Source organism: Myiozetetes cayanensis, unplaced genomic scaffold (assembly GCF_022539395.1).
Source record: "Myiozetetes cayanensis isolate MyiCay16 unplaced genomic scaffold, myiCay2020 scf2-11, whole genome shotgun sequence".
NCBI classification, from domain to species: Eukaryota; Metazoa; Chordata; class Aves; order Passeriformes; family Tyrannidae; genus Myiozetetes; species Myiozetetes cayanensis.
Genome location: NW_026087411.1, coordinates 10338076 through 10361931, shown reverse-complemented (window position 1 = coordinate 10361931; position 23856 = coordinate 10338076). Strand labels below are relative to the sequence as shown.

At 40.5% G+C, this 23856-nt stretch overlaps 1 protein-coding gene across 5 annotated transcripts in view; it reads left to right on the top strand.

Annotated features, from left to right (window-relative positions):
* PLCB4 (phospholipase C beta 4) overlaps positions 1–23856 on the top strand; it is a 177925-nt gene that overhangs the window by 88817 nt on the left and 65252 nt on the right. For all 5 annotated transcript variants that reach the window (XM_050315002.1, XM_050315000.1, XM_050315001.1 and 2 more), the window contains 5 exons: positions 10697–10797; positions 12701–12781; positions 13088–13147; positions 14359–14502; positions 23489–23568. In XM_050315002.1, the coding sequence (XP_050170959.1) occupies positions 10714–10797; positions 12701–12781; positions 13088–13147; positions 14359–14502; positions 23489–23568 (449 nt within the window). In that variant the 5' untranslated portion in view covers positions 10697–10713. The remainder of the gene's footprint in view (positions 1–10696; positions 10798–12700; positions 12782–13087; positions 13148–14358; positions 14503–23488; positions 23569–23856) is intronic.

Genomic DNA, 23856 nt, shown 5'->3' with positions numbered 1-23856 from the left:
CATACCAACACTTTTATTTTTATCCCTTTTGGAATACTGTGTCAAATCATCCACTTGGAGCAATGCAAAAAAATCGAGCTGCCTTTCTTCCAAAAATTTTCATATGTATATATTATGAATAGTTGAAGGAGCCAAAATGCATCCAGGATGAAGATGAGGAGAGGCTGCTGGCTTGGAGCACTCTGCCACCATTCTCCTTAGTAGCTGACATGCCTAGTTTTATCCCGTTTCTCAAACAAGTGATACATTTATATTCAGAATGACATTTTAGGGGCGTTGTTCTCAAGTGATGTAAATAACTGAATACCTCAGTAATGACTATATTAGCACTCTGAGCTGTTTTATCAGATAAACTTCCTCAGAAGTCTCAGGCAGTCTCCTTTTACCCCACAGAGACAACAGCTGTCAATTCGATAACAACTGCTGTGACAGGAAACATTGCACAATGTCAAGAGAGTTGTTTTAATATTTGATTAGTAGAAATGAATATGCAGATTGCACGGTTTCTCTGAGGCAGGGATTAGTGAAAGAGACTGTGATGCCATGTTTTATGCATTCTCATCTCCTCTTTGTGGTTAACTATGAACTTACCAGCTAAAGGATCGGTGATATTCTTTATCCTTGGTCCCATTACCTGCATTGTTTTTCTTTTTTTTTTTTAATTCTATTGCATTGCTTTTAAAGCTTGTGGGCAGTGACACAACAACCATTTAAAAAGAAATGTGGCTGAGACAAATTGACACAAAATGCTTACTCTGCCACCTACCTACCATAATGAAGTAATAATAATAACCAGAAGTTCAGAACCAGTTGCTTTTCCTCTTGCATCTCTCTGAAATTAAAGATAACTTGGTATATCTCAAACATGGCTGTCCATATTTGTCCTGCTGGAAAGAGAGCCTCTGGATTTCCAAATTATAGGCAGCATTTTATTTTTAGCCTTGCCTTGTTATGATGCATTGTCTTTAGAACTGGGGCAATCTCATCTTCAGCAAAATGCCCAGTTTGTTAAAGAGTTACTACTGGATGTTACTGGTGATTTAAGGTGTACTTAACATCACTAGATCTGTAATTAAGACAAGTCTTGGTAGCCTCATTCTTTAGAGGGAAGAAAAGGAAAATGAGGAACATGGAGACATCCATCCAGGATTCCAGAGCACTCTGGCTCACCACCAGCTGTAACCCAGCTCCTTTGACTCCTATATACTTCAAAGAGGAGGTGTTTTTCCTGAAAAATTGGTCATGAGTGTTGTTTTTGCATTCAACAGGTTGAGTATCTGGGGGTGAGGAAGACAGATAAGGGGAGCCAGACAGTTCTTCTTATTATTATTTTCCCCCCATCCATTAAATGTCATTCAGATTCACACCATGAGCACCATGTGCTTTCTTTTCCTGATACTGACTGGGACTGCTGTGCTCTGGGTCTGTCACAGAACTGAGGAAGGAAGAAAGGCTGCACCTCGAAATCTCTCCTTCTCAGGGTTTGGATTTACTGCAGCCACTGGGGCTGGCTGATCAGAAGGGTGGTGGATAATTTCCATTCCAACCAGCTCATAATGCCCTGCCTGCATTCCCCTACCCTTGAGACTTGATTCAGGGGAATTAAAGAGTGATGAAAACAGAGACAGGCTCTTGGGTGTGAGGGAGGAAGGAAGAAAGGAAGGAAGGAATGTACTGATCCAGTGCAGATACCACGTCTATGTTTCTTGCTTTTTATTCCATATTATCTTCTCCACTTTAAATAAGGGAATGCAAGCCCTGCTATCTCTAAGGTGGGTGCTGAGATGGAATTTGAGCAGCATTATGACTTCTGAGATAGATAGATAGATAGATAGATAGATAGATAGATAGATAGATAGATAGATAGATAGATACAAAAATTTTCTGACCAATGCTATGGGTTTAGTTGCTCACTGACAATCTTGCCTAAAAGGTATAACCCCCCCTCCCTCTATATTTTTATGGTAACTGTAGTTCGTAGGCTTTATCCAGGGTACCAAGAAATTTGTAATTAGTTTAAACTTTCAACAAATACCTACTTTTAACTCACTGCCAGCTGTCAAATAGTGAACACAGCTTTATGACATAAATGTATTTTAGACCACTGGAACACTTGCCAAAGATCACCTTACCTTTGTCTGAAATTTTAAGCCAGCAATGTGGGTCACTTTTGTTTTCTCAGACATCATCTAGAAAACCAGTAAATTATAATATCACTTTCCTAATTTTAGATTTTAAAGTAACATCTATGTTCTTCACAGCTTATTAGTTTTTAAAATATCTGTATATTTTGAACTCGTATTAAGTCATGTCCAAAGTTTATTAAAGTTTGGTTTGAACTGAAGTACCTGACCATAGGAGGGATTATTTCAAACACACAGGGATTTAGAAGTTATTACAAAAATATGAACTTGACCTTTCATTACATTTTATTAATACAAGGTCTGAGTCTGTGTCAGTGTTTGGAAACAGACAACTGTGTCCTCAGGATGTGGTTGTGGAGGAGCTGATATTTCTAGTTTGTTTTATTTTTGTTAGAGGTACTAGTTTGTGTTCTTTCCAAAACTTTCCCTTGCTCTTGAAAATGAAAGGCTGCTGATATTAATCTAGTTTGGAAGTTCGTTTTTCCTTTTTTCATGGTACTTGTAGTTAATAATTTGGTCTTAGAATCTTGCAGTTGTTTTATGTCCTTGGATCCCTGAACTCTTGTGTTCATAATAGGAATGATGTTCACTTAAGGTTATTTGGTGTTTATCTGTACACCCACCTAAATTCTTAGGATTTTAATTTCAAACATTTATTTATTTATGCCTTCCTATGACATTAAAGTACAGGAATCACTGCTGCTCAAGATCTGTTAGATCTTATTATTAGCACAAAGCTCCAGAATGGAGCTAAAAAGGAGAAACTAAAGGTCAAAATTGCCCATGATTTTAATTCAAATAATTGACAAAAATACTTCATACAGGCATACCTAAAAGGGAGAAACACTACTCACTGACTTAAAAGATCTGTCAGCTGAAGATTAAACAACAGCAGAAACTATGTATGGTATTAGTTGCCCAAAGAGCATATTGAAGACTCTCTGTTTTTAATAAATTTGACAAGTCCGTTTCTTTAGGGTTCATTGCTATAATGATACAAGGTGTCAGATTTTACAAAACTAAGTAGAGAATTTGGGCTTAAGTAAATCAGAAAACGCTTGAGACGTTTTGCAAGTGCTACATGTTTGTTTATTTGTTTTATTACTATAATTTATTATCCCATGAGGTAACCTTTGTTTTAACACTGACTTCCACTGAAAGCCAGAGTGAAGTAATTAAACTTAATAAAAGTCACTGCTGGTTAAGTCAAGATACATTGCATGCATAGATCATATGCTATAGCAATTCAGAAAAGATCTTGACAACTATTAACACAAACCATTGCTTTCATCAAAGTCCAATTTGTTCTCTATTACTGCCTGGGGAGGAGATGGCTTCCAGGAAATGGGACGCTTGACATTATACTAAATAAATTGTAAACACCTCTAACATTTCTGCTTAGCCAAAGATAAAACTGTAGCATCTTTCACATTGTTAGACAACTTAATTTTTTTACAGGGTTAGTGTTTACTATTGGAAACAGGGAAAGTTCTAGAGAAAGGTTCTTCATCACATGCTTATGTTATGAAATGAAGTGCTCTTGACAGGTCAAAAGCACGAAGTTGCTGTTAGATGGGTACCGAATAATATGTGTGAGTGAAAATAAATTTTCATTTATTGTGTCTTTTGATGAGTCAGGTGCTAAATTCCCCGTACAATTGACAGCATTATGGGTATGTCCCCTTCTGAAATCCTCCCTTAGGGAAGATAAGCGCCCTTCCCTGAAACAATCCCTTAGGAAGATTCATGCCTTTCGCCTTTGCCGTTACAAAATTGAAAATGTGAACGCCGAATTTTCTATCGTGAGAAGGAAAGAACAACAGTAAACCCAAAGTTACTTATTCAGTAAAGTTTATAGTTTAGCGTGTGTTACACACCAGGCTGTTGGGTCGGAACCACCTTGTGAGGGCTGGGCCTCCCTCACGGCAGCCCCTGGAGCCCTCACGGGGCAGCCCCGGAGCAGCTGCCGCTCAAAGGCAGCGGGAAAACTTCCCCCCCCACAGCTCCGGGAGCCCCTCAGAGCCTCAGCCCGGCAGGGACAGCGGGAACACCGCCCCCCGCCCCGCCCTGGAGCCCCGGAGTGGCCGGGGGGGCAGAGGGGCCCGGGGGGTGTCCACGGGGACCGGAGCGATGAACCCAAAGGCGTGTGCTCCCCACGCGGTGCCGGCCCTGCCATCGGGACACCGAGAGCTGCTCTGCCACAAGGTGCCCGTGGGAGCTGTGCGACCTGCCCGCCCTCTTTCTCCTCCTTCTCTCTTCCTGTCCCTCTGCTTCTCTTTCTTTGCTCTTTTCTTGGTGTTTTGGGCAGCTTAAAGCCGGAGGGATTGGATTTTGACTGGGTGTTGTGAACTAGATGTGCTCGGTGGGCTCGATGGGTTCTGTGGTGGATTGTGTGGTGCCCTTTGGAACTCGTGCCAAGTTCCCCTATTTTCTCCCCTAAATTATCAGTACAAGTGCCTCTTGGGAATAAGAGTGTAGCTCATTCTCTTGAGCTATCTCAAGGTATTAAAGTACCCTATATCTATATTTTAAAGTAAAACTCCTGGCTGAGCTCATGAGCTTGCGGCCCCGGGGCTGGAGTGTTACAGTGCCCCCTCCAAATAAAAAAAAAAAAGGATTGGATATTAAATGCTTATGGCAGATAATGAGATGTTTTGAGTGAATGGGAAGGCTGCAGACATTAACAAACTGCCTTAGGACGAAAAGAAAGACGTGTAAGGAAGCTGGGAGGTCATGCTTGAGTCCTGTGTTTTGTCCTAGGAATTCCATTTGTTGGAAATCAATGGCTGTGATCTGAGGCGATGACTGGACCACAGTTCAGACCTAGAGGCAGGACCGTCTCATTTCAGCAGCTGTTGTTTTCTGTGGTCAGCTACCAGATGATACACTCGTTTCTTAGCCCCGAGCAGAGCTTTGCAGGGGCAGCCTCACGGAACTTGTGTGAAAGGCTGAAGAAGAGGTTGGTTTGGAACAGGCCACTCCTTGTTTTGGTCTAACCCCTCAGCTGCCCCTGCATGCCAGTGCATTCCAGCAATTAAAACGAAATGGAAAAGGAGACAACATGGAAATTGAGAACCTTGCTAGACGATACATGTTCAGGCGCCTGAGCTCTGTTGTCTGTCTTTTGTTGTTCCTGGACCTTGTTTTGGGGAGAACTGTTTGAAGTTGCTTGTATTAACTGTGGGAATAATGTGTTTAAAAATAACCTGCTGAAAAATCACCCTTTTTAAAAAAGGGAAAAAAAAAAGGAGAAACCCAACAAACTTTGACTGTGGAAGAGCCTGGAGAGCTGTGAAATCTTTGAATTGCTTTACAGTATAGTGTGAATACTGCAGAAATTCAGCAGTGAGGCTCTCCCTCTTTTTACATAGGATTCACACTGTAGTGTCTTTTATTTTCTTAAAACTTACTCTGAATTTTAAGCTCTAGTGTTGAAACCAAGGTTTTGTATTTAAGAAACACCCCCTCTCTGCATTTTGCATGTGGATTTTAATACTGGTACATTTATGACTGAATAAATTTGACATTGAGGAGTAAATGTATGAAGATCTGGCTTTCCTCCTGTAAATCTCTAGAAACAGTTACGGTATTTGAATATGAAAGTACTACAGAGCAGTGTTAAAAAATGAAGGGGGAATTTTTAGAAGTATTTCAGTGCTGCTCTGCCTGTTTAGCTGTGGATAGAAAGTTCTTCACTCTAGTCCACAGCTCTAGACTAGCTGGACTGGGATGAACTCCATAACCACTACCCCCCCTCAAAATATAGAGAAGTCTACTGATGTAGATCTGTTTGTCTTTTTTTATGAAGAATCTTGTTTACCAAAGAGAGGAGTGGTGGTAAAGGATAGAGGGAGGAGGAGTGGGAAATACATCAGTTTATTTTTTAAAAGATTGCTTCCTTGTATCTGTACAAAAACCATATATTCCTGGGTGAGATTACTGAACTCAGCACAGTTTGTTGTGTGAGGGCTGCACTTTGCCCTTGAAACCCACACAGACTGCAACTAGTGCAGGTTCAAGGGGCTGTGATTCAACCAGGTAGGTGGTAAAATGGCAAACACAGAGTATGAAGCCTCCTCACCTCTCCCTTGGCAAATAGGGATTTGTTCCAGAGGCAAAAATAATAATTGCTAAAAAAAAAAATAAATTTACAAGTCCTGTTATGATATTTGAGGCTCAGGAAACTGCGGAAATTGTGAGTTTGTGTGTTTGGGACCTGGTGGGGGGAATCAGCTCTAAGGAATACTGCTGTCCTTTCCAACGGAGTCTCAACGTTGACAGGATGTTTATGGGATCCAAGGAGCATCCCATCCATCATGCTAGCCAGCCCTGTGGGTTAGTTTAGAATATCACCTCTTTCCCCAAACATTTGTCTACTTTGTATTAACAGAATCCTTTCCTCCTCCTGTTCAGCCACACCTTGTCCTTCTTTTGGTCAAAGAAGGAAAAAACCCAGGATTTATATTCTCCACACCCCAGATTTAGCTTAGTGCAGCCAAGCTTACAAAAGAGGAAGACTTGTGTGTTAAATAATGCTGTTCTGGATATGGTTAATTTTGTGTCCTCACTCTTTGGGTACTCCAGGTGAATCAAAAGGTGTTTTCTCTTCGTGTGGTCCAAATCACGTCTTCAGGCATAAATTAGTGGTGAAAGAAAGGGAGATAGCTCAAAAGGCATTTAACTACTGAATTTCACCTGCTTCTGCCCTATGGTTGTTGATTAAGTCCTGAGGTGTGTTTTTTGTGAGTGTTCTTTCTGCTTTTGTGAATGGTATGTATTCAGAGGCATTGTTGTACTTTATGAATGCTTAAATTGGTGAGAAGGTTTTGATTTTAATTTTTAAAGGCTGTTTAAAAGTTTTCAGATTAAAATTTTGTTGTCTTTAAATTTAGTTCCTTAACGTTCTATCTCTCCCAGTTGAATCTTCACACATTTCATTGTTACTAAATTTCACTAAAGAGAGTAATTCTTACAGTTCTCATCACAGTAGGCTATGTGCATGCATATATTTGCAACCATATGAATGTTAGAGTGTCAAGTCTGTTTGGGTTTGTTAGTTTGGATTGCTTTTTGCTTTTCACTGTCTTTGAACTGCTTAAAAATTGATGAAGATTAACAGAGGTCCAAAGAGTGACAGGGGAGTACTTTGTGTTTTATTTTGGTGATCTTAAAAGCTAAGAGGGCTATGGAAAAATGGATCTTTGAGAGGAGTGTAAGAAATGTGAGAGACCGAAAAGAGCTTTTTTAAAAGGCACGGAGAATTTTCTTCACCTTCTGCACAGCTGCCAGAGCACAGGGCTTAAAAATGTTGTTTGTTACAATTCCTCTGCCTCCTCGCTACATGTACTCAAGTCTTTTTCCCCTCACACTTCATCTGTCTCAGTTCATCTGTAAACTGTAGTGACCTGTGAGAGCAGAGCTAGAGGAGGGGTTGGCGAGATGGTAAATAACAACGAGCTCGAGTCCCTGAGACAGAACTTGATTGCTTGATAAATTATGAGCAATCAGGCGTGTTTTCTTGCGGCTAAATGCAGGGTTATGCAAATGAGAGGAAAGGGTGTAATTCTGGTCTGTGTGACAGAGGGTTGTGCTGGGTTACTGTGTCCTGGTCCAGACCCCTTCCTTCAGGAAGGCAGCTGGAAATGTGGGAAAGGGCTCAGCCTGGCTCCAAGGTTTGAAAAATGCGCATTGCAGCAGGAACTGAGGAGCTCCATCTATTTTAATTTATCAGCAATGAAGTAACAGGTTCATCACACTGTGTGAGTACCCAGACAAGGAGGAGATACCTGGAAAGGAGGGATTTTACTGAGCTGAGTTTCTCTGTTAGAACATATCTTATACAGGAGTTCGGAGCTTGTAGGGTTTTAACTCTGGCTCTTCATGGGGTTCATTGTCAGTACAAAAGGGTAAGGGCCATGTGTATGGCCTAAGGACTATAGAAGTGTGTTCTTCACAGTCTTAGAAGTGCCATCACATTTCTTACGTTTTAGCACAGAATGTGTCAGGTTTCCCCAGAAGGACTGCATGTGCTGGCAGCATTTATTGCTGCATGAACTGCCTGTTGTATTTGAAGTTACTTTTCTTCTTGGGAATGACATTCTGATAATAAAAGGCATTTAAACAAAAGGGAATGGTCAGTAAGCCATAAAAATGTAGAATTTATCACTTCAGGCATGTATATGTGAAGCTTCCTTTGGAGGATATTTTTCCAAGACCTTTGAGGATTGGTTGTGTGGTATGGGGTTCTGTTGGTTCTGCTTTCAACTTTGCCCCTAACAAAACCTGTGAAGTCAGAAAACACCTTTCTGAAGCTGTGTTTCTCTGGTTGTAACTTTGCTCCAAGAACAAGCACTAAGTTTCCAAGTTGTTGTGATTGTACCGAGCTACTGTGTGAAGGCTGTGAACTGTCCAGAACATGATGCCATCATGCTACTGCAATGGGGTGGTTGTCTCATTATCCAGCTTCCTTCATGGAATGAGGGAAAAGGAACTCCATGCTGATCTGAACTGGAAGAGACATGAGAATTATAAGTGTATTTACAAAAAACTAGTAAAAATTCAGTAATTTGAAAGGATCTCAAAACATCTCATGGTGCTCCTGAGGAAGATATTACTACTAATTTATAGGACTGGCCAAAAGAAGAGGGGGCTTGTGATAAGATACTAAATCACTTCTCAGCCCTAGCTGCTTGTTCTCTGTTTTGTCCAAAGCAATTCTTTATCGGGGGGAAAAAAAAGTACAGATGGATAGAGTTAAATATTGTTTAGCCTCTTTTTTTAAATTTGAGAGTACAGACACATTTTTTTGGAGTGTTCATCCCATTTTCAACAAAAGCGAACACTCAGTGGTGACATATATATAAATATAAATTATATCTTTGATTGTTATGGAGAATTAATTCATTTATCTTATTCCTAAGGCTTTGGAAATATGATAGATGTATTTTTATGTTCCTGTATCACTGACCAAAAAAGGGCAGGAAGTAGAGATGGGCAGCATGAAAATGTGCTTTGCGTTTTTGTAGTAGTATGGTTATTTTTCCAGTAGGAAATTAGGAAAATAACTGTTCTTAAAACCAACGTACTTTTTCTTGTTAGAACATTCTTTATGTGAAAGAGACCAAGACAGAGAAGGAGATACTACAAAATCCTTAAGCTTTTTTAAGTGCTTGCATCTGTTCTGGGTTTAAAGTTCAGTCCAAGTAGACGTTTCTGTCTAAGAACCTTTCAGAAGCGTTGTTACCTAATCAGTAATATTTTAATTTAATGTACTGTTCGGGGTTTTGGCAACACAAAAGCTACAGAGACGGTTTGCATAGCAGAGATTGCACAGACTGTCATGCTGTCCCTCGAGTTTTATGGATGCTTTTCATCCTTCTCGCTTGGACAAGCCTTGCGTGGGCCGAGTGCCTGCAGAGCAGGAGCTGTGCTGCTCACACACAGCCCTGTGCCTCTGGAGACAGTCAGGAGCAGATGAGCATTATCAATTGTCAGAGGAGGGCTGGGACAGGCAGAGGAGAACAGGGTGAGCAGCAGCGTGTGAGGTCAGTGGTTGTGACTCTGTGCTGTGCTCACCCCCAGTATTCCGTCTCACGGAATGGTTTCCTGATGGCCACGAGGCAGGCTGATCTTGCTGCTACCAAGGGTATTTATTCCCTCCTCGTGCAAAGCTTTCTGGTCAAGAGTATAAAGGAATAAGCAAAATATGTGTGTCCTGGATGGCATTAGTAAGCAGGAACAATGCAGATACTCTTCATACAAATTGAACTTTAGTATTTCAGAGGACAAAGTTTTCTGGTGTAAAGCAACACAACCTAAAAGGCACCAAGGTGTTGAAAAGGATACTGGATAATTTGCTGGTCTTTATTGCAAGGTCCATATGTTATGACTTCTCTGTTGTATTTTAAATTAGCAACTTTGTTCACATTCCTGAACTTGCAGAATGGAACTAGCTAACTTTATTTAATTCTCTGTGTGTTTAAGCAGAGGTTTTTTTTCCTCGATGAATTTTGACCTATATATTATCCATATCTTTAGTTACATATAAAAGACCACTGAAAATACCCAGGACTTTGTTTAATATAAATGTATTTTCGATAAATCCATTATAATAAATGGATACAGAACACAGAAGAAACGTGGTTTGCCTATGTAGCATACAATTTAGGATGTTAAGAGGAAACTGTTTGTCTGTTTGTGTAGCATCTGATGTTTTCCTGTAAAAAAAGAAGCACTTGTCTGTATTGCAGGTTGTGCTATTCTGTGTCACCTAGAGCTTTGTTAATCCCAGCCTCATTACACTCTAGAAGTGACAGTGCAAGTGTTTTTCAAATAATTAAGTTCAGACACCCATTTTACAAATATTTTTCCTTTTAAAGGTATGAAACAAAATTACTCTTATGAGGAAAACTCCTGATTGGGAAACACGCTGTGACTTATTATGATGTTTCTGTGTGAAAAGAAAAGCTAGAACTCACCTTTTTCTTGCTTGGACTTTGAAATGCTCCTTTTAAAGGGCAATAATTGAACTCTGCCTTTTCATTCCATTGCAGGTTTTTCTTCTGTAATCATGGCAAAACCTTACGAATTCAACTGGCAGAAGCCAGTCCCCTCTTTTCTGCAGGATGGAGCTGTGTTTGATAGATATGAAGAGGTAAGAGGCCAGTTGCCTTTCATTTGCTATTCTCTTTTAAATATGCAGATGGGGTAGAATATTTCATGGTTTGGCTTTCATTGTACACAAAGAAACTTTCATTTTGTCTGGTAATACCTCCAGAAATGTCTGTGGGGAGGCAATACCAACTCACTTTATCGCTGTGCAGTTTTTTTTTGCTTTTAAAAGAAACGGTGTTAAAATATATTTAATCCCTCTGATTTTAAATAAGTCCTGAGGAAGAGAAGGGGAGAATTGGATCAAAATATCTGTAACATGCATAAAACTCATCTTTGCAGATTCATAAAGCACGTTATTGAACAAAGTGAGTCAAGTTCTGGTTTTTGCACAGCTATCAAATGCAGAGAGGGAGAATATATTACTTTTTTTTTTAATATATAACTGAGGACCTGCATATCACAAGGGAAAATAAGAGAACACAGAACATTTATATTCTGATCCAAATGCACCATTTGAGATCTGGAGGGGTTTTATCTACTTCAGAAAATCAATCTCTATCTGAAATATGATTACTATGATCCCACTTTCAACTGTGCTTTAATCCAAATTTATTAAAGGAATGCAAAACAGGGCATTTTACACAGCTGAAATAAAGTGCTGAGAAGTTTACCTTATACTCAGCACTGATGTGTAGTGATAAGAACAATTTTGTCAGGGTCTATTTTTAATCTTGTTTGGACAGGAAATCTCTCTAAGTCCAAGGTATCTCTGTAAGTGCCTTCAGGGATATTAGTGTTTACTTCTTATCTTTTGAAAAGTAAGTAAAAGGTATTTTTTATCACAAAGCCTGCCAAGATAGGGATAGTTGGTTTACCCTGTATTTTCAGTTTTGTTGCTGGATAAAACAAACCGGTGGATATGGATATTCCAGATAACCAGTGGACATGGAATTCCTTAGAAAGGAGGTTCAGAAAAACTTGAGTTTTCCTCAGCGAATAATTGCTCAGGGAACAGCCAGTGAGGATCTGAGTGAGGGGATGTGGCCCACATTTCTTCCTTGGCCCCTTTGTTGGGAGACAGAGTGGGCAGATACAGAAAAGAGATTTCAGTGCTCAAATTTTGGTGTGATATAAAAAATACGGTTGGAAGCCTGGATTGTTTCCTTGCAGAGGACTCTTCTGCACACATGGCTGTCAGTTTTCAATTAAGGAAGTCAGGAAGTTCTGGATCCTTCTTTCCTTCAAGAAGTGATTGATTCTGCACACTCCTTTCCTGCATTTGAGCTTAATTTATGATGCACTAATTGAGGCTGGAGGTGTGTGGAGGAAATTTCTTTTTTAATTCAGCTAATCTGATTTTTTTTTGCCTTGCCCAGTGTCTTTGGAATGCCATCCTTTCCTGATTCCTTCTACAAATCAATATCCTCCAAACTCTGCTTGTCTGATACTCTGGCCACAAATTGCTCGCAGCATTAACACTGCCACAACCTAACAGAAAAGTGCTTCCCAAATTCTGAATGTTAGAATGAAATGTGGTAATTTGACCCTGAAGATAGTACTGGCAAATTATGTATATTTTCACCTTTACGTAGTTTGAAGCATTTAATTTTCAGTAATTTTTTTTGAAGTTCCATTTCATTAAGGTTTTTTATTAGGTGAGAATCACTGCTTTTATTAAATAAAACATCTTCATAGTTGCAATGAAGTGGGAAAATATTCATTAAGTGCGTCCAAATGTCTCAAGCATCTGCATAAAGACAAATCATTAAAAATGATCTTTTTTTTAAAGCCTGCCTCCCTCACTTGTGTTTGTTTGGGAATAGCAAATTCTGCAGGAAGGTATTTGGGAAGAAATGTAACGCTCTTTTATTTTTGAACAAGAAATAAATTTATGATATTCATCCAACTGACTAAAATAATGGTCTGTGTTTTCTTTTCCATAGGAATCCTTTGTCTTTGAAAGCAACTGTCTCTTCCAAGTGGATGAATTTGGGTTTTTTCTGAGCTGGAAAAGTGAAGGAAAGGTATATTACAGTTATATCAGGAATATATATTAGATATTATTGCATTTGGTTTATATTCTGGCTAGTTTCCAAACATCTAAAATACCATGTTTGTTTATTTACAAAACTAGCCTTCATCCTATTTTTTTTTTTAGAATTGGTAGAAGTGAAGTGTATAAGAGGGAAATAAAATATTGAAGGGAAATATACTGTTTATATTTGTTAACAGTGTTAACAAGCAAGATTCAGTGTTTATTTTTGCTGCACTTCCTAATGGAGCCACATCTCGACAGCCCTTTGAACTTGCACCTATTTTTGTCATTTCAGGAGGGACAGGTGTTAGAATGCTCCCTGATCAACAGTGTGCGTTTTGGAGCTGTACCAAAGGTACTCTGTGGTTTGTGCTCTTCATTCAAACAACAAATATTTAAACTGAAGGTGAAATAGAGGATGACATTCATTTCTTCAAGTGATACCAGCAACACAGTTTTTATTTTGTAATCGTGATCTAAAATGTTGAGTTTTGAAGTAATTTGCTGTGACTGAAGGTTCAACCATCTGGCCTTTCTGAAGTAGTACAGGGTTCAGGATGTGGGGAAAGCTGAACAGCAGACATGAGGAGCACCTATCAGGAGTTTTTAATTACTTTGTAACAGTGTGTTGTGATACTTGTGTTACAGATCTAGAAAAAATGTTTCATTTTCCAGAGTTTGTTCCTGTCAGTTTAAAATTTTGCACCGTTGACATAAAACCCAGGAGGTTTTGTTTACATCCCTCTTTATGCAATTAGAAGGTCAGAGAGGGCAGCTGGTCACAGTCTGCCTTTTTGAAGAGTATCAACAGAAGTACTTGCTAGGAATTCTGGGGGAACCCAAAACCTTGGAAACATCCTCAGTGGTATTCTTCAGAAGGAGTACTTAGGATTTTCTGCAGTGAATTGTGACCCTTCCTCCTCCAGGCCTTTAGTTCAGAAGATTTGTTGGGACTCTGCATTTCCACTGTCACGTGTTAAGTGGTTTTGTGTTAACTGCAGATAACTCTCTCTTAATAATTCTCTTGGGAATGCATAGAATAAGATTCCTCCCCCATAGAGGAGGGGCATGAGAAGGGGTGTTGCAGACAACCCATGTGCTGACAGCCATACCATTGTGCTTCAGACTTCAGCTCTGTCTTTACATAAGGAATTTACTCTTTAAAAAAATAAACCCTTTAAATCTATAGTGCTTGACCTGCAGCAGACACCAGCTTGTATGACACAAGAAGTCACAGAGATCATAACTCTCAGGAACTATGGACTTAACTAGATTGGAATAATTAACTTAGAGATTAATACTGCTCCTCTGTTTCCAGTCCTTGGAGTGATTAATTTTTCTTTTTCATGATGAAGATCTGAGTTCTCGCAATCAACATCCTAACTGTTAGAATAGATCTGTTTTTCAGGTTTACACACAGTATTTCTAAGTGAAATCACTCATTTATGACAATTGGCAAAGGTTTAAGGGTGTAAGTGTGTATGGAGATGAAAATGCATCTTGACCATAGTGCACTGCAGAAGAGAAACGTGGCAAATGTAACAGGTTGTTTATTCTGTTTCACAGGATCCCAAAATCCTGACGGCACTCGAGGCTGTTGGAAAGTCAGAGAATGAGTTGGAAGGACGGATAGTGTGTGTCTGCAGTGGCACAGACCTGGTGAACATCAGCTTCACTTACATGGTAGCGGAAAACACAGAAGTAGCCAAGGTATTTCACAATTAAACAGTGGGGGGGAGTTAAAAATGAGAGCTCATCAGCAGTACTCAATTGTTTCTCCTAAGTCTGCCTACTCGGCTGACTGAAATACCTGGCTTTTTGGCTGCTGCCTCACTCTCAGGAGGACAGCAAACATCCATTTGGAGCACTCTGTGACACGTCTATGTGCCATGGGGAAAGGAAATAGTGGGTTTATCAGCCTCTGGGTGCACAGTGATTTATCCAAATTAGACACTGGGACCAGCAAATATAGGACAGATCATTCCTTCAGCTGTTGATTATCTCTGTGTGGGGGCATGTCCAGCAGGCTGTGTGACAATTATGCAGTGGATCTGTCACAGGGATGCTGAGGGGAAGTGCAGTGACTTCCATTTTCCTGGTGGGTGGAGTTCAGCCCTCCCAAATTCTGTTCAGCGATAACCCGATTGTATTGTGTGGTTCATGTTATTGGAAAGGACAAAAGCAGGAAAGCAAATTCTCTGCGGTTCAGGGGATCCCAGTGTACCCGGGTTCTTTTCTGTTTCCTGTTGGCATGGAACAATCCTAAGGAAACAATGGCACTTTTTTACACGTCATCTTTCCTGAGAGCTTTAGATTGCAGTGCACAATGCAAGTTCTGGGGCTCCACCTGTCCTGGTACTCGAGATGTCTGCTGTAAACTGCTCTGAGAAACCTGATCCAGAGTGCTGATAGTACCTTAGATTCAGACACTGAAGTGGTTTTAAAAATACACGTTCTTGGATTTTTCTGTTCTGATTGTATGTATTCAGGGTATGTAGGATTATAATCCGTTTTGCCTGTGAGATGTAAGTATTGAATAATGATCAGTAACACACACCTGATTTATAACTTTCTGCTGAATGCAGCATCACTAAATCCCTTGGCAGACCTGCTTACTCCTTCACTGCCTTGGATCTATACCTTTGGAAACACTGGCAATACTGAGTAAACTCCATGAGAGGAGAAACACTTGTATAGCTTACATGGGTACCCTAAATTGATTTTACTGTGTGTATTTTCAGCAGTCTTTCAGGGAAATAATGTGCCACAGTTATGTTTTGAAAACATCGGAGAGGCAAAGAAAAGGATGTGTTGGCAGCATTCAGTTTTATACTTAACCCAACAGTGTCTCTGATTTGTTCTGAAAACAGAAAGTCGCTGTTAAGTTTCTCAGCCACCTTAGATCTCAATAGGCTGTATTAGACTAATTGGTTTGTGAGGATGTTGGCCAGTTACACAGACTGTCACAGGAGATGAGCTAATTACACTACTGAAAAGATCTATTGCTTCATTAAGAGCCAAGTTGCCTACCAAAAATGGTGTGTAGTGCTGCAGTCTGCCTGTGGGAAGGCTCTGAGAGGCCCATATGAGAGTCCTGCATTTGGGAGCCAAAATATATATCCAGAACTGTCAGCAGTGATGATCCACCTGATCTGGTGTGATATGTTTGAGGCACACGGGAGAGGATAAAGCGGATCAAGCCAAAAAAATCCATGCAGGGCTTTCTAAGTTACCTTTGCTGGGGAATTTGGCCTGTACTCTATTGGCTTTTCATATATGGTAAGTACATCAATTTGCTACTGTAGTTCTGTGCTAAAATAAAATTTTCTAGGAGTTATCTGCACATAGACCTGTTCCTGCTTAATTCTTCCTGTTTTGTTCATGAGAAAACATCTTTCTTCTGCGACACAGTAAATCTCTTCTAGGAGAAATAAGCCTTTGCATGGTGTTAAGTAGCTATGCAGCTTTTATGCAGCAGTTTAAAAGAGACCTTGATTTAATCCATGTTCAAATGTAAGCCCCTCTTTTGTAAGAACAGAGGCGAGATTTTGGAGAAGAAGGGGCAGTGATTGTAGGTTTAGCAGCCCAGATACATGTTAGGGGTGCACCCGGTTTCTGCTGTGCCTACCCTCTCGTCATGATGAAGGTAAACATTACTTGCTGTAGATCTTCTGTCCCTTCCTCAGATAAACCGAAACCTGGATTGGTCAGTACCTGATTGGGATGCTTTGAAACAAGGGAACTGAGTGGCAGATCCCAACACGAAAACTCAGAGCATTTCTGCCCAGAAAAGAGGACAAAAGGGAATTCTGCTTCTGTGGATAGTAATTTACGATTGGAAAAGAAGTAATTGTTCCTCTCTGAAGGCTGGTTTATAATGGAACTGAGAAACCATGACAAAGAAGAAAATTATTGTGAGTTCCTGGCTTCTTCAGGCTATCCATGCAAGGAATGGTATCGTTGGGAAGCAGGTTCTGCCAGGTCCCATAGGACAGGGCGGCAGAGTGGGCAGTGCCCCAGCTGTGGCAGGTGGGCGTGCACAGAGCTGCTGAACCCTCCCCATCACGGGCTGGCTGTTGTCATCTGTCATCACCTCTGCACTGGGGCAGCCCCACATCCCTCTGCCCCTTGTGCCAGAGTGCTCAGCAGGGCTGGCCAAGGCATTGCTGAGCTCCAAGTAGAGCTGTTCCAACAACAAGAGCGTGTTTATTATCCCTCCACTTGTCTCCAAGCTCCAACTCTGGTATTTACACTCCATCTACTTAAATTTTATTGGTGTTTTCAGCTGAGAAATTGGTTTTCATTTCCACTCTTAAAACAGCCACAAAATAGGGTGTACTCTGTCTCTGATTGCAAGCAGCTGTCATGGTCCACTCCTAAAGCAGCTCTGCTGTGGCAGCAGAGAGTGACTGTAAAAGGTGGAATTAAAAACCTGATGTTTGGAATCCAGATTAAATCAGATTGTATAAGTTACCCTGAGCTAAATTTAAAACACACACACACATATGAGAGGTGGGAGCCTATGTGTGTATTTTTCTTTTTTACTTCCCAGATGGACTTGCTGTGACCTAGTAATCAGATGATCTGTTTTCCTCAGTCTAGGACATTTGAAAAGGCCTGTGGGTATTTAGGGGTGAATTTCCTTAGTGCAGAAGTGATGCAGTGCTGATGTGAGCCTTTAGCCCATGGCATGTAGTCTGCCTATCCAAAAATGGCACAAGTCCAGTAAAGCTGTTGTACTTCAGCAATCCAGAATATGGATTTCTTGTCTTCTTTGCTCACCCACTTTGGCAATGCATTAAGGAGTTTAACTTAAAAGATTAACCTAAGTCAGGTTTTATAACATTATGTAATATTTATGAATATCGGGGGTAAATTTGTCCTGACAGCTTTTCTTTCCTAGATGCAGCTGTGTTGTTGGAAAGGATCATCTCTCCAGCTGATAGATTTTTGTCCTTATGCCAGAAAGTTCTGTTCCCCCTGCCCTATTGGCAGAGGGCTTCATGTGAACACTCCTGATTCAAAGAGCCGTAGTGTTAGGCTCATGTGACATATTTAGAGGCAAAGCTTACAACAGTGTTTAAGATAATCTGGCTCTGGGAGGTGCTGATTCACACAATTCCTCTGGCAGTGAGTCGGGATGGCAGCAGCCATAGGTGTAAAATAGACTGGGTTTTACATTTTTGATTAGATTTGATAGAAAACAGGTCTTTTCTACAGGTGTGTTACTGAGACAGTGATTCACACATTGATGGCTTAACCTGTGAGGCACCAGAATGAGCAATCAGCATGTGCTGAAATGCTGTATTACATGCTGGCAAACAACATAAAGGCAAATGCAGGCTTTATCATACAGCTCATAATATTTATGGCATGGAAGATGACTGCAGCTGAAAATGTTTTATTTTGACATCCCTAAACTTCTCATCTTTTCATTGGGAATGATATTTTTAATTTTTCTTCTTTTATTTTCAATTTGCTTACAATGATTAAGTGGACCATTATGGGTTTGGTAAGATGAAGCACCTCAGGTTCATTTGTTTTGTTGGTGTTTCTCTCTGACTTTTCTTGAGTTACAGAAGAATTCTGTTTCATAGAATCTCAGGATGGTTTGGGTTGGAAGGGACTTTAAACACCATCTAATTCTCAACCCCTGCCATGGGCAGGGAACCTTCCACTAGAGCAGGTTGCTCAGAGCCCCATCTAGCCTGGCCTGATTGACCCTGATTTTTCTCCCCACGAAACAAGCTATTAAATATTTGCCCAAATCATATTGTTAAGAGGGCAGATAGAAGGTAGCAGAAGATTCCTACGGGAATATGCCACAAATACATTACAGAAAAGTTTTGTTTTCCCAAAGCTTTGGTTTGTTTTGATGTTTCAGAGCAAAACTTTCCAAGAAGCCTGCAAAATATGCTTGAGCAGAACTCCAGAAGCCTACTGCTGTTCTCTGTGTCCCTCTGTGTTAGTATATGTGATTTATGTCTCCAAGTCTCTGTGGTAAACAGCTCTAAATCATGACTATCTTAACTCTGTGACCACAACTTACCTATTCAGGTAGCCCTGTGCCAAATATGTAACACCACATTCTCTACAGAGATCTTCATATTCCAACCTGCATTTCGAGTCAGTGATTTCCACGTGCTTTTCTGCCTTGTGGTGTTCTTTCTTGGCTGTGCCACTGCGGAATTATCAGTAAATTGAATACTTTAACCCTGGTTTTCTGTAGCCAGGAGGTGGATTTCACTGTGTAAAGCTCCACTTTGTTTTTCATAGTTTGTGTACAAAAGCAGCCAGAGTGACTCTTCCAACCACTTTCTGAGTAGACCCCTCCGGTACTGGGAAAGCAATTCCAGGGTGGAAAGCTTTGTTGAAGTGTGGTAGCAATCTGGACACATCACGCAACTGCCAGTGCAGAGTGTGCAAGCCTCACCTTTCCTGATGGAATACTTGAAATTCAGAAGAATTCCTTTTATCTCTGTGCCAGAATTTTCACAGCAACACCCTTCAAGGCTGTGCTGCAGCTGGTCAGGTAGGGAATAGGTTTGGCACTGTCGCCGTCTGGCATGAGAGGAAGAGGAATTTTCATGGAACAGAAATGAGTTCTTTGACATCTGCTTTGGGGGAAGAGGGACATCTGCTGGTCACGGCACCGCTGGCTGAGGGCGAGTGCCAGAGAGTCCTGCCAGCCCCCGGCTGGCTTGGGAAGAGGTGGGAAACACGATTCTGTTCTCCATGGGCCCCCTGAACCCTCAAGCTGTCAAGCCCTTGTCTCTGACAGCCAGTCGTAGGCTCTGAATACTAAAATCGGAGGGCAGTGCCTCCCTGCCTCCCTGACTTTGCTGATGTGTGAAATAACCCTGGAGAGACTGCACTGAGAAAGGGAAGGTAAAATCTCCAGAGGCCTGGATGGTGCCGACCTCGTCGGTAAATAATCCCTGCGTGACCTTGTCTAGAATTCCATCAGCTGTAGGTTATGGTGATTTTTAACCTTTCATAAGTTTTGTCCTTTTTAACCCCCCCTAAATGAAAGGGTGATGGCTAAAAGAGGGTTGAAAGGCCAAACTTATTCATGTACCCTGCCACTGCTGCCCATGTTTCATCGATGAACCTCAGATAATGCAGGGTCACTAAGTGCCTCAGAAGCATTTGAGTGCTACAGCAAAAGCTGAGAGAGTGCTTCTTCAGTCAATTTTTCTTGTACCTTCTCCTTCTAGAGATGCTTGACAGCGTTTGATCTTGTTAGAGAAAAACAACACAGGCTGCCTGTTCCAGTCTGCAGTGTAGATTTTGGCTTCTTGTGTCAGCCTGAAGGTCTGAACTTCAGGTATACTTGTGTTTGGTTTTGTTTCTTTTCATGATTGTTGTTTTTCTAGGATTAGATAGCAGGGCCCAGATTCCTCTATGAATCTGGAATAATATTTGTATATAGGGAGCCACTCAGGAGTTACACTGACAGATGAAAGGCACTGAACCATATTTTGAAAATTGGAAAATGCTCAGCACTAGCATCAGTAAGAATCCAATGTACCCTGATTTCTATCAAAAACATTTTGTACTTTCTGTAAGACCCAAGTGAAGTGTTTCCTATCTACCTGAGAATTTCATCCTGTTACAGGATTTTCCTTCTTTGCAGAGGTACTGATTTGAAAATGCTGAGCGTGGAAGAAGAGAATTGAGGATCTTTATCCTTGTTACTTACATGGGTTTTACAGATCTTTCAGGTTCATCTGTAAAATAAGGAGTGCTATCATAGCATATAAGCAAGGCTGCTGCTGAATACCTCATAGTGTGTTAGCTGAGAGAAATCTGATCTCTTCTTTCATCCCTCCTGCAAGGTCATCAGACAAGTGTACGTTAAATCTGGGAATGGTATATTGTCAGGAAAGCAATTTATTGCCAACTTGACATTGAATTTTGTGCCTGTCCGTGCACTGGATCGCAGTGCCTTAAAAGTGATTATAAATATAGTTGTTATTTGGAGAATAGTCTGGCTCAGAAGGACAGAAAAATCTGAATGTGCTCAATGTGTTTGTTGTTGTATTCCCGGTTAATTTGGGGCCAGCTGATAACTGTGGGCAGTATCGGATGAGACGCTCCAGAACCTGCTTTAGCTCCCAAATGAAGAGCAAGCAGCCAGATGCTTCCTTGTGGTGCAGCAGCGTGGGGTGAAACAGATGGGCAAACGTGTCTCTGGAACTGTCAAGTCTTACCCAGGGGACATCCCACCGATGTGAAGATGGTTCAGAGGTGGACAGAGGCTCTTGGTTGTCTCCCTTGCTTGGTGCCAGCAGAGGTGTGATGCTTTTGTGGCTTATCAGTGTTTGGCTGTAGATTTGTGCTCTTTTGCTGTGAGGGAGTGGAGTTCCTGATTTGGCATCTCTATCAGGAAAGGGCATTAACACTGAAAAAAGATTAGGGAGGCCTCCAAAGTCGGAATCATCAGGACAACTCCTGCAAAAGTACCACTCGGTAAGTGGTTAGTGTATTGATTTCTCTCTCTACTTGTGAAGTGTTCCTTTTGGCAGCTTCTCTTGATGTACAGAAGTGACTTCAGAACTGAGTGCAGGGTAACCTTACTTTGAAACATTAGTGTTTGTTATGTCTGGGGTAGTTGTAATCCATTGCCTTCAAATGGATCTGATTGAAATGGTGATATGGTCAGTACTGCACCAGTGGAGGTTTTTGGCAGGAAAAAAAGAAAAAGGCTGAAGCTTATTCACAACGTTCATTTTGTGTAATTTGATTTTGCAAGGGTTTTTTTGTTTGCAGTTCATATGCAGTTGTACTGTATGGGTCAGTGCTGAAAGGTGGAGGAGTTTGGAAGGGACTACAGACTAATCACGAGGATAAATGTTTGTGTACCTGTGGCAGTGTTAATGCAGCAGGAATGTTACATTTTAGATTTAAAACCAAACCAAAACAAACCACAGAAAACCCAGACAGCTACAAAACCCCAAATGTAGGTAGTTAAAGATGAATTTTGACAGTTCTAGGAAATTGAAATATATGTAAGACTTGTTCAGGCATTTACCCTGAAATTATCACAAGCTCTATTCCTTTATCATCTGAGGTGAGAGAACATCTGTTGGAAAAGATAAGTGTTTCCTAAATCTGTCACTGGTTTCTAGTTATATCAACTTTAATAAATAATATTATTTTGCCCCATGAACCTTGTTTTCTTTATCTTTCTATTCAGTACCCTCATCCTTTGATTACTAAGTCACTGTACTCATGCAGTTGGAAAAATAGAGATGGGAGGGCAGACTGTTACTGGTGGGTTGTTTTCAAGCACAAAAACACAACTAAGAAACCCCAAATACCAGCTTTTCTCATAAACTAGACTTCTATTTTCAAATGATTCTCAGATACACTATTAGAATGCATATTTTATGTGGTACTTATTTAAAAGATCATATTAAAAAGAATAATGAAATATGAATGTGTTAACAAGTGGCTACTTTTCCTAAAGCAAAACAGATTTAATGTGTCATGAGTACAAGGATCTGCTTAAGTGTGTTTATCTGTTGAAGTGACACCTTAGACCTTGCTTTAGCCCACAAGGATTTGCTGCCTGCAGTTTACAATGTGCTATTTCCCAAAGACATTAGTATTCCTCCAGTATAAATCACGATTTTTTCCATCTGTATTGCAGATGTACAGCACTCATTCATGAAAAGAAAAATCAACTCATCTGCATCTATTTATAAGTGTCAAATTCTGGATCCTGCCCAAGTCAGTTCAAGCTGCCTGCACAGAATTTGGCCAGAAGCAAAAAAGCTTCTTTATTCATAAGGTTAATGTTTAGCAGTGGACCAAAGCCCATCTCAGTTCCACCAGTGTAAATTATCTGTTGAGTAATCCCAGTGTTACAATGGCATAATTGAGATCGAACTTGGCTTGGAGTGCTGTCATTTTTTTCCCTTCCTGTAGCTTTATCCTGCCAGGAATTCTTGCTGAAATCAATGAGTGTTCATGTTAGGGCCTTAATCCTTAAGCTGCAGCTTCCATACACTACTGCAAAGTCTAGGTGCAGGCTATAGTAGAGAAATAGATCCATAAAAATGGAATTACATAAGTAAGTGCTGTAATGCTGCTGTTGGCTTAAAGCCATCCCAGTGATTATGGGAATGTTGTGCTTTTTGAGGATGAAAGCAAGAAAGCAAGCAGGACTTGAATATGTAACAGAGTGTTGGATGATGTTGGTGTCACAGAGCAATTGTTGTGCCTCCAGCTTGTCATTGTTTTGTTTCGTTCCTTTGCTAAAACTGGACCAGTTGAATATCTCATCACATATTGCATCATGTTGCTTACTAATAGCTGATATTGCCCCCTGCCACTGAAAGGGAGACAAGTGTTTATATAGGCTATAAATAGGGGGCTTAATAAATCAATCAATGGACCACTTGCCTTGTCTGGCAATAAACTGATTTAATAGTGCTGCTGATGCTCCGTGTGGCGTTTGGGAGAATGGAAAACACAGTCACTTCGTTTGGGGAAGGACAAAATGGTAATGGGTAAAATGTGCCTGGACTTTTCCTTGGTATAGGCTGTGAAGTGGGCAGTTTTTTCCTCAGCTCAAGCTATTAACATTATCCATAGCTCCAGGAAAGAGCCTTCCCCCAGGAAAAACTTTCCTACTTCTTCCCTCTTCCACTTTGCTAATTTGGTGTTTCTGTATTTTCCCGTTTTTCAGCAATGGGTGGAAGGGCTTGGATCCATCATCCACAACTTTAGAGCTAACAATGTCAGTCCAATGACATGTCTCAAGAAACAGTAAGTTACTTTCTTTCCTTCCCTTTGTCTTTTATTTTTCTGTATTTTCCTTCTTGGAATTGGGAAAAAAAAATTTTGGGTTTCCTGCTTCAACATTTACAGTCACAAGCCAGCATAATAAAGAAAATTGTGTTAAATTACTTAAGAGTTTGTCTCTCACTGAGACCAAAGACATCTCAAGGCTATATCTGCCACCTTGCCCAGGAGAAATTATGGAAGAATTTATAACTGTTCATTTGATTTGTTGTTTTGTATGTTTTAATTATTGTCTAGTTTGTTCTTTCCTTG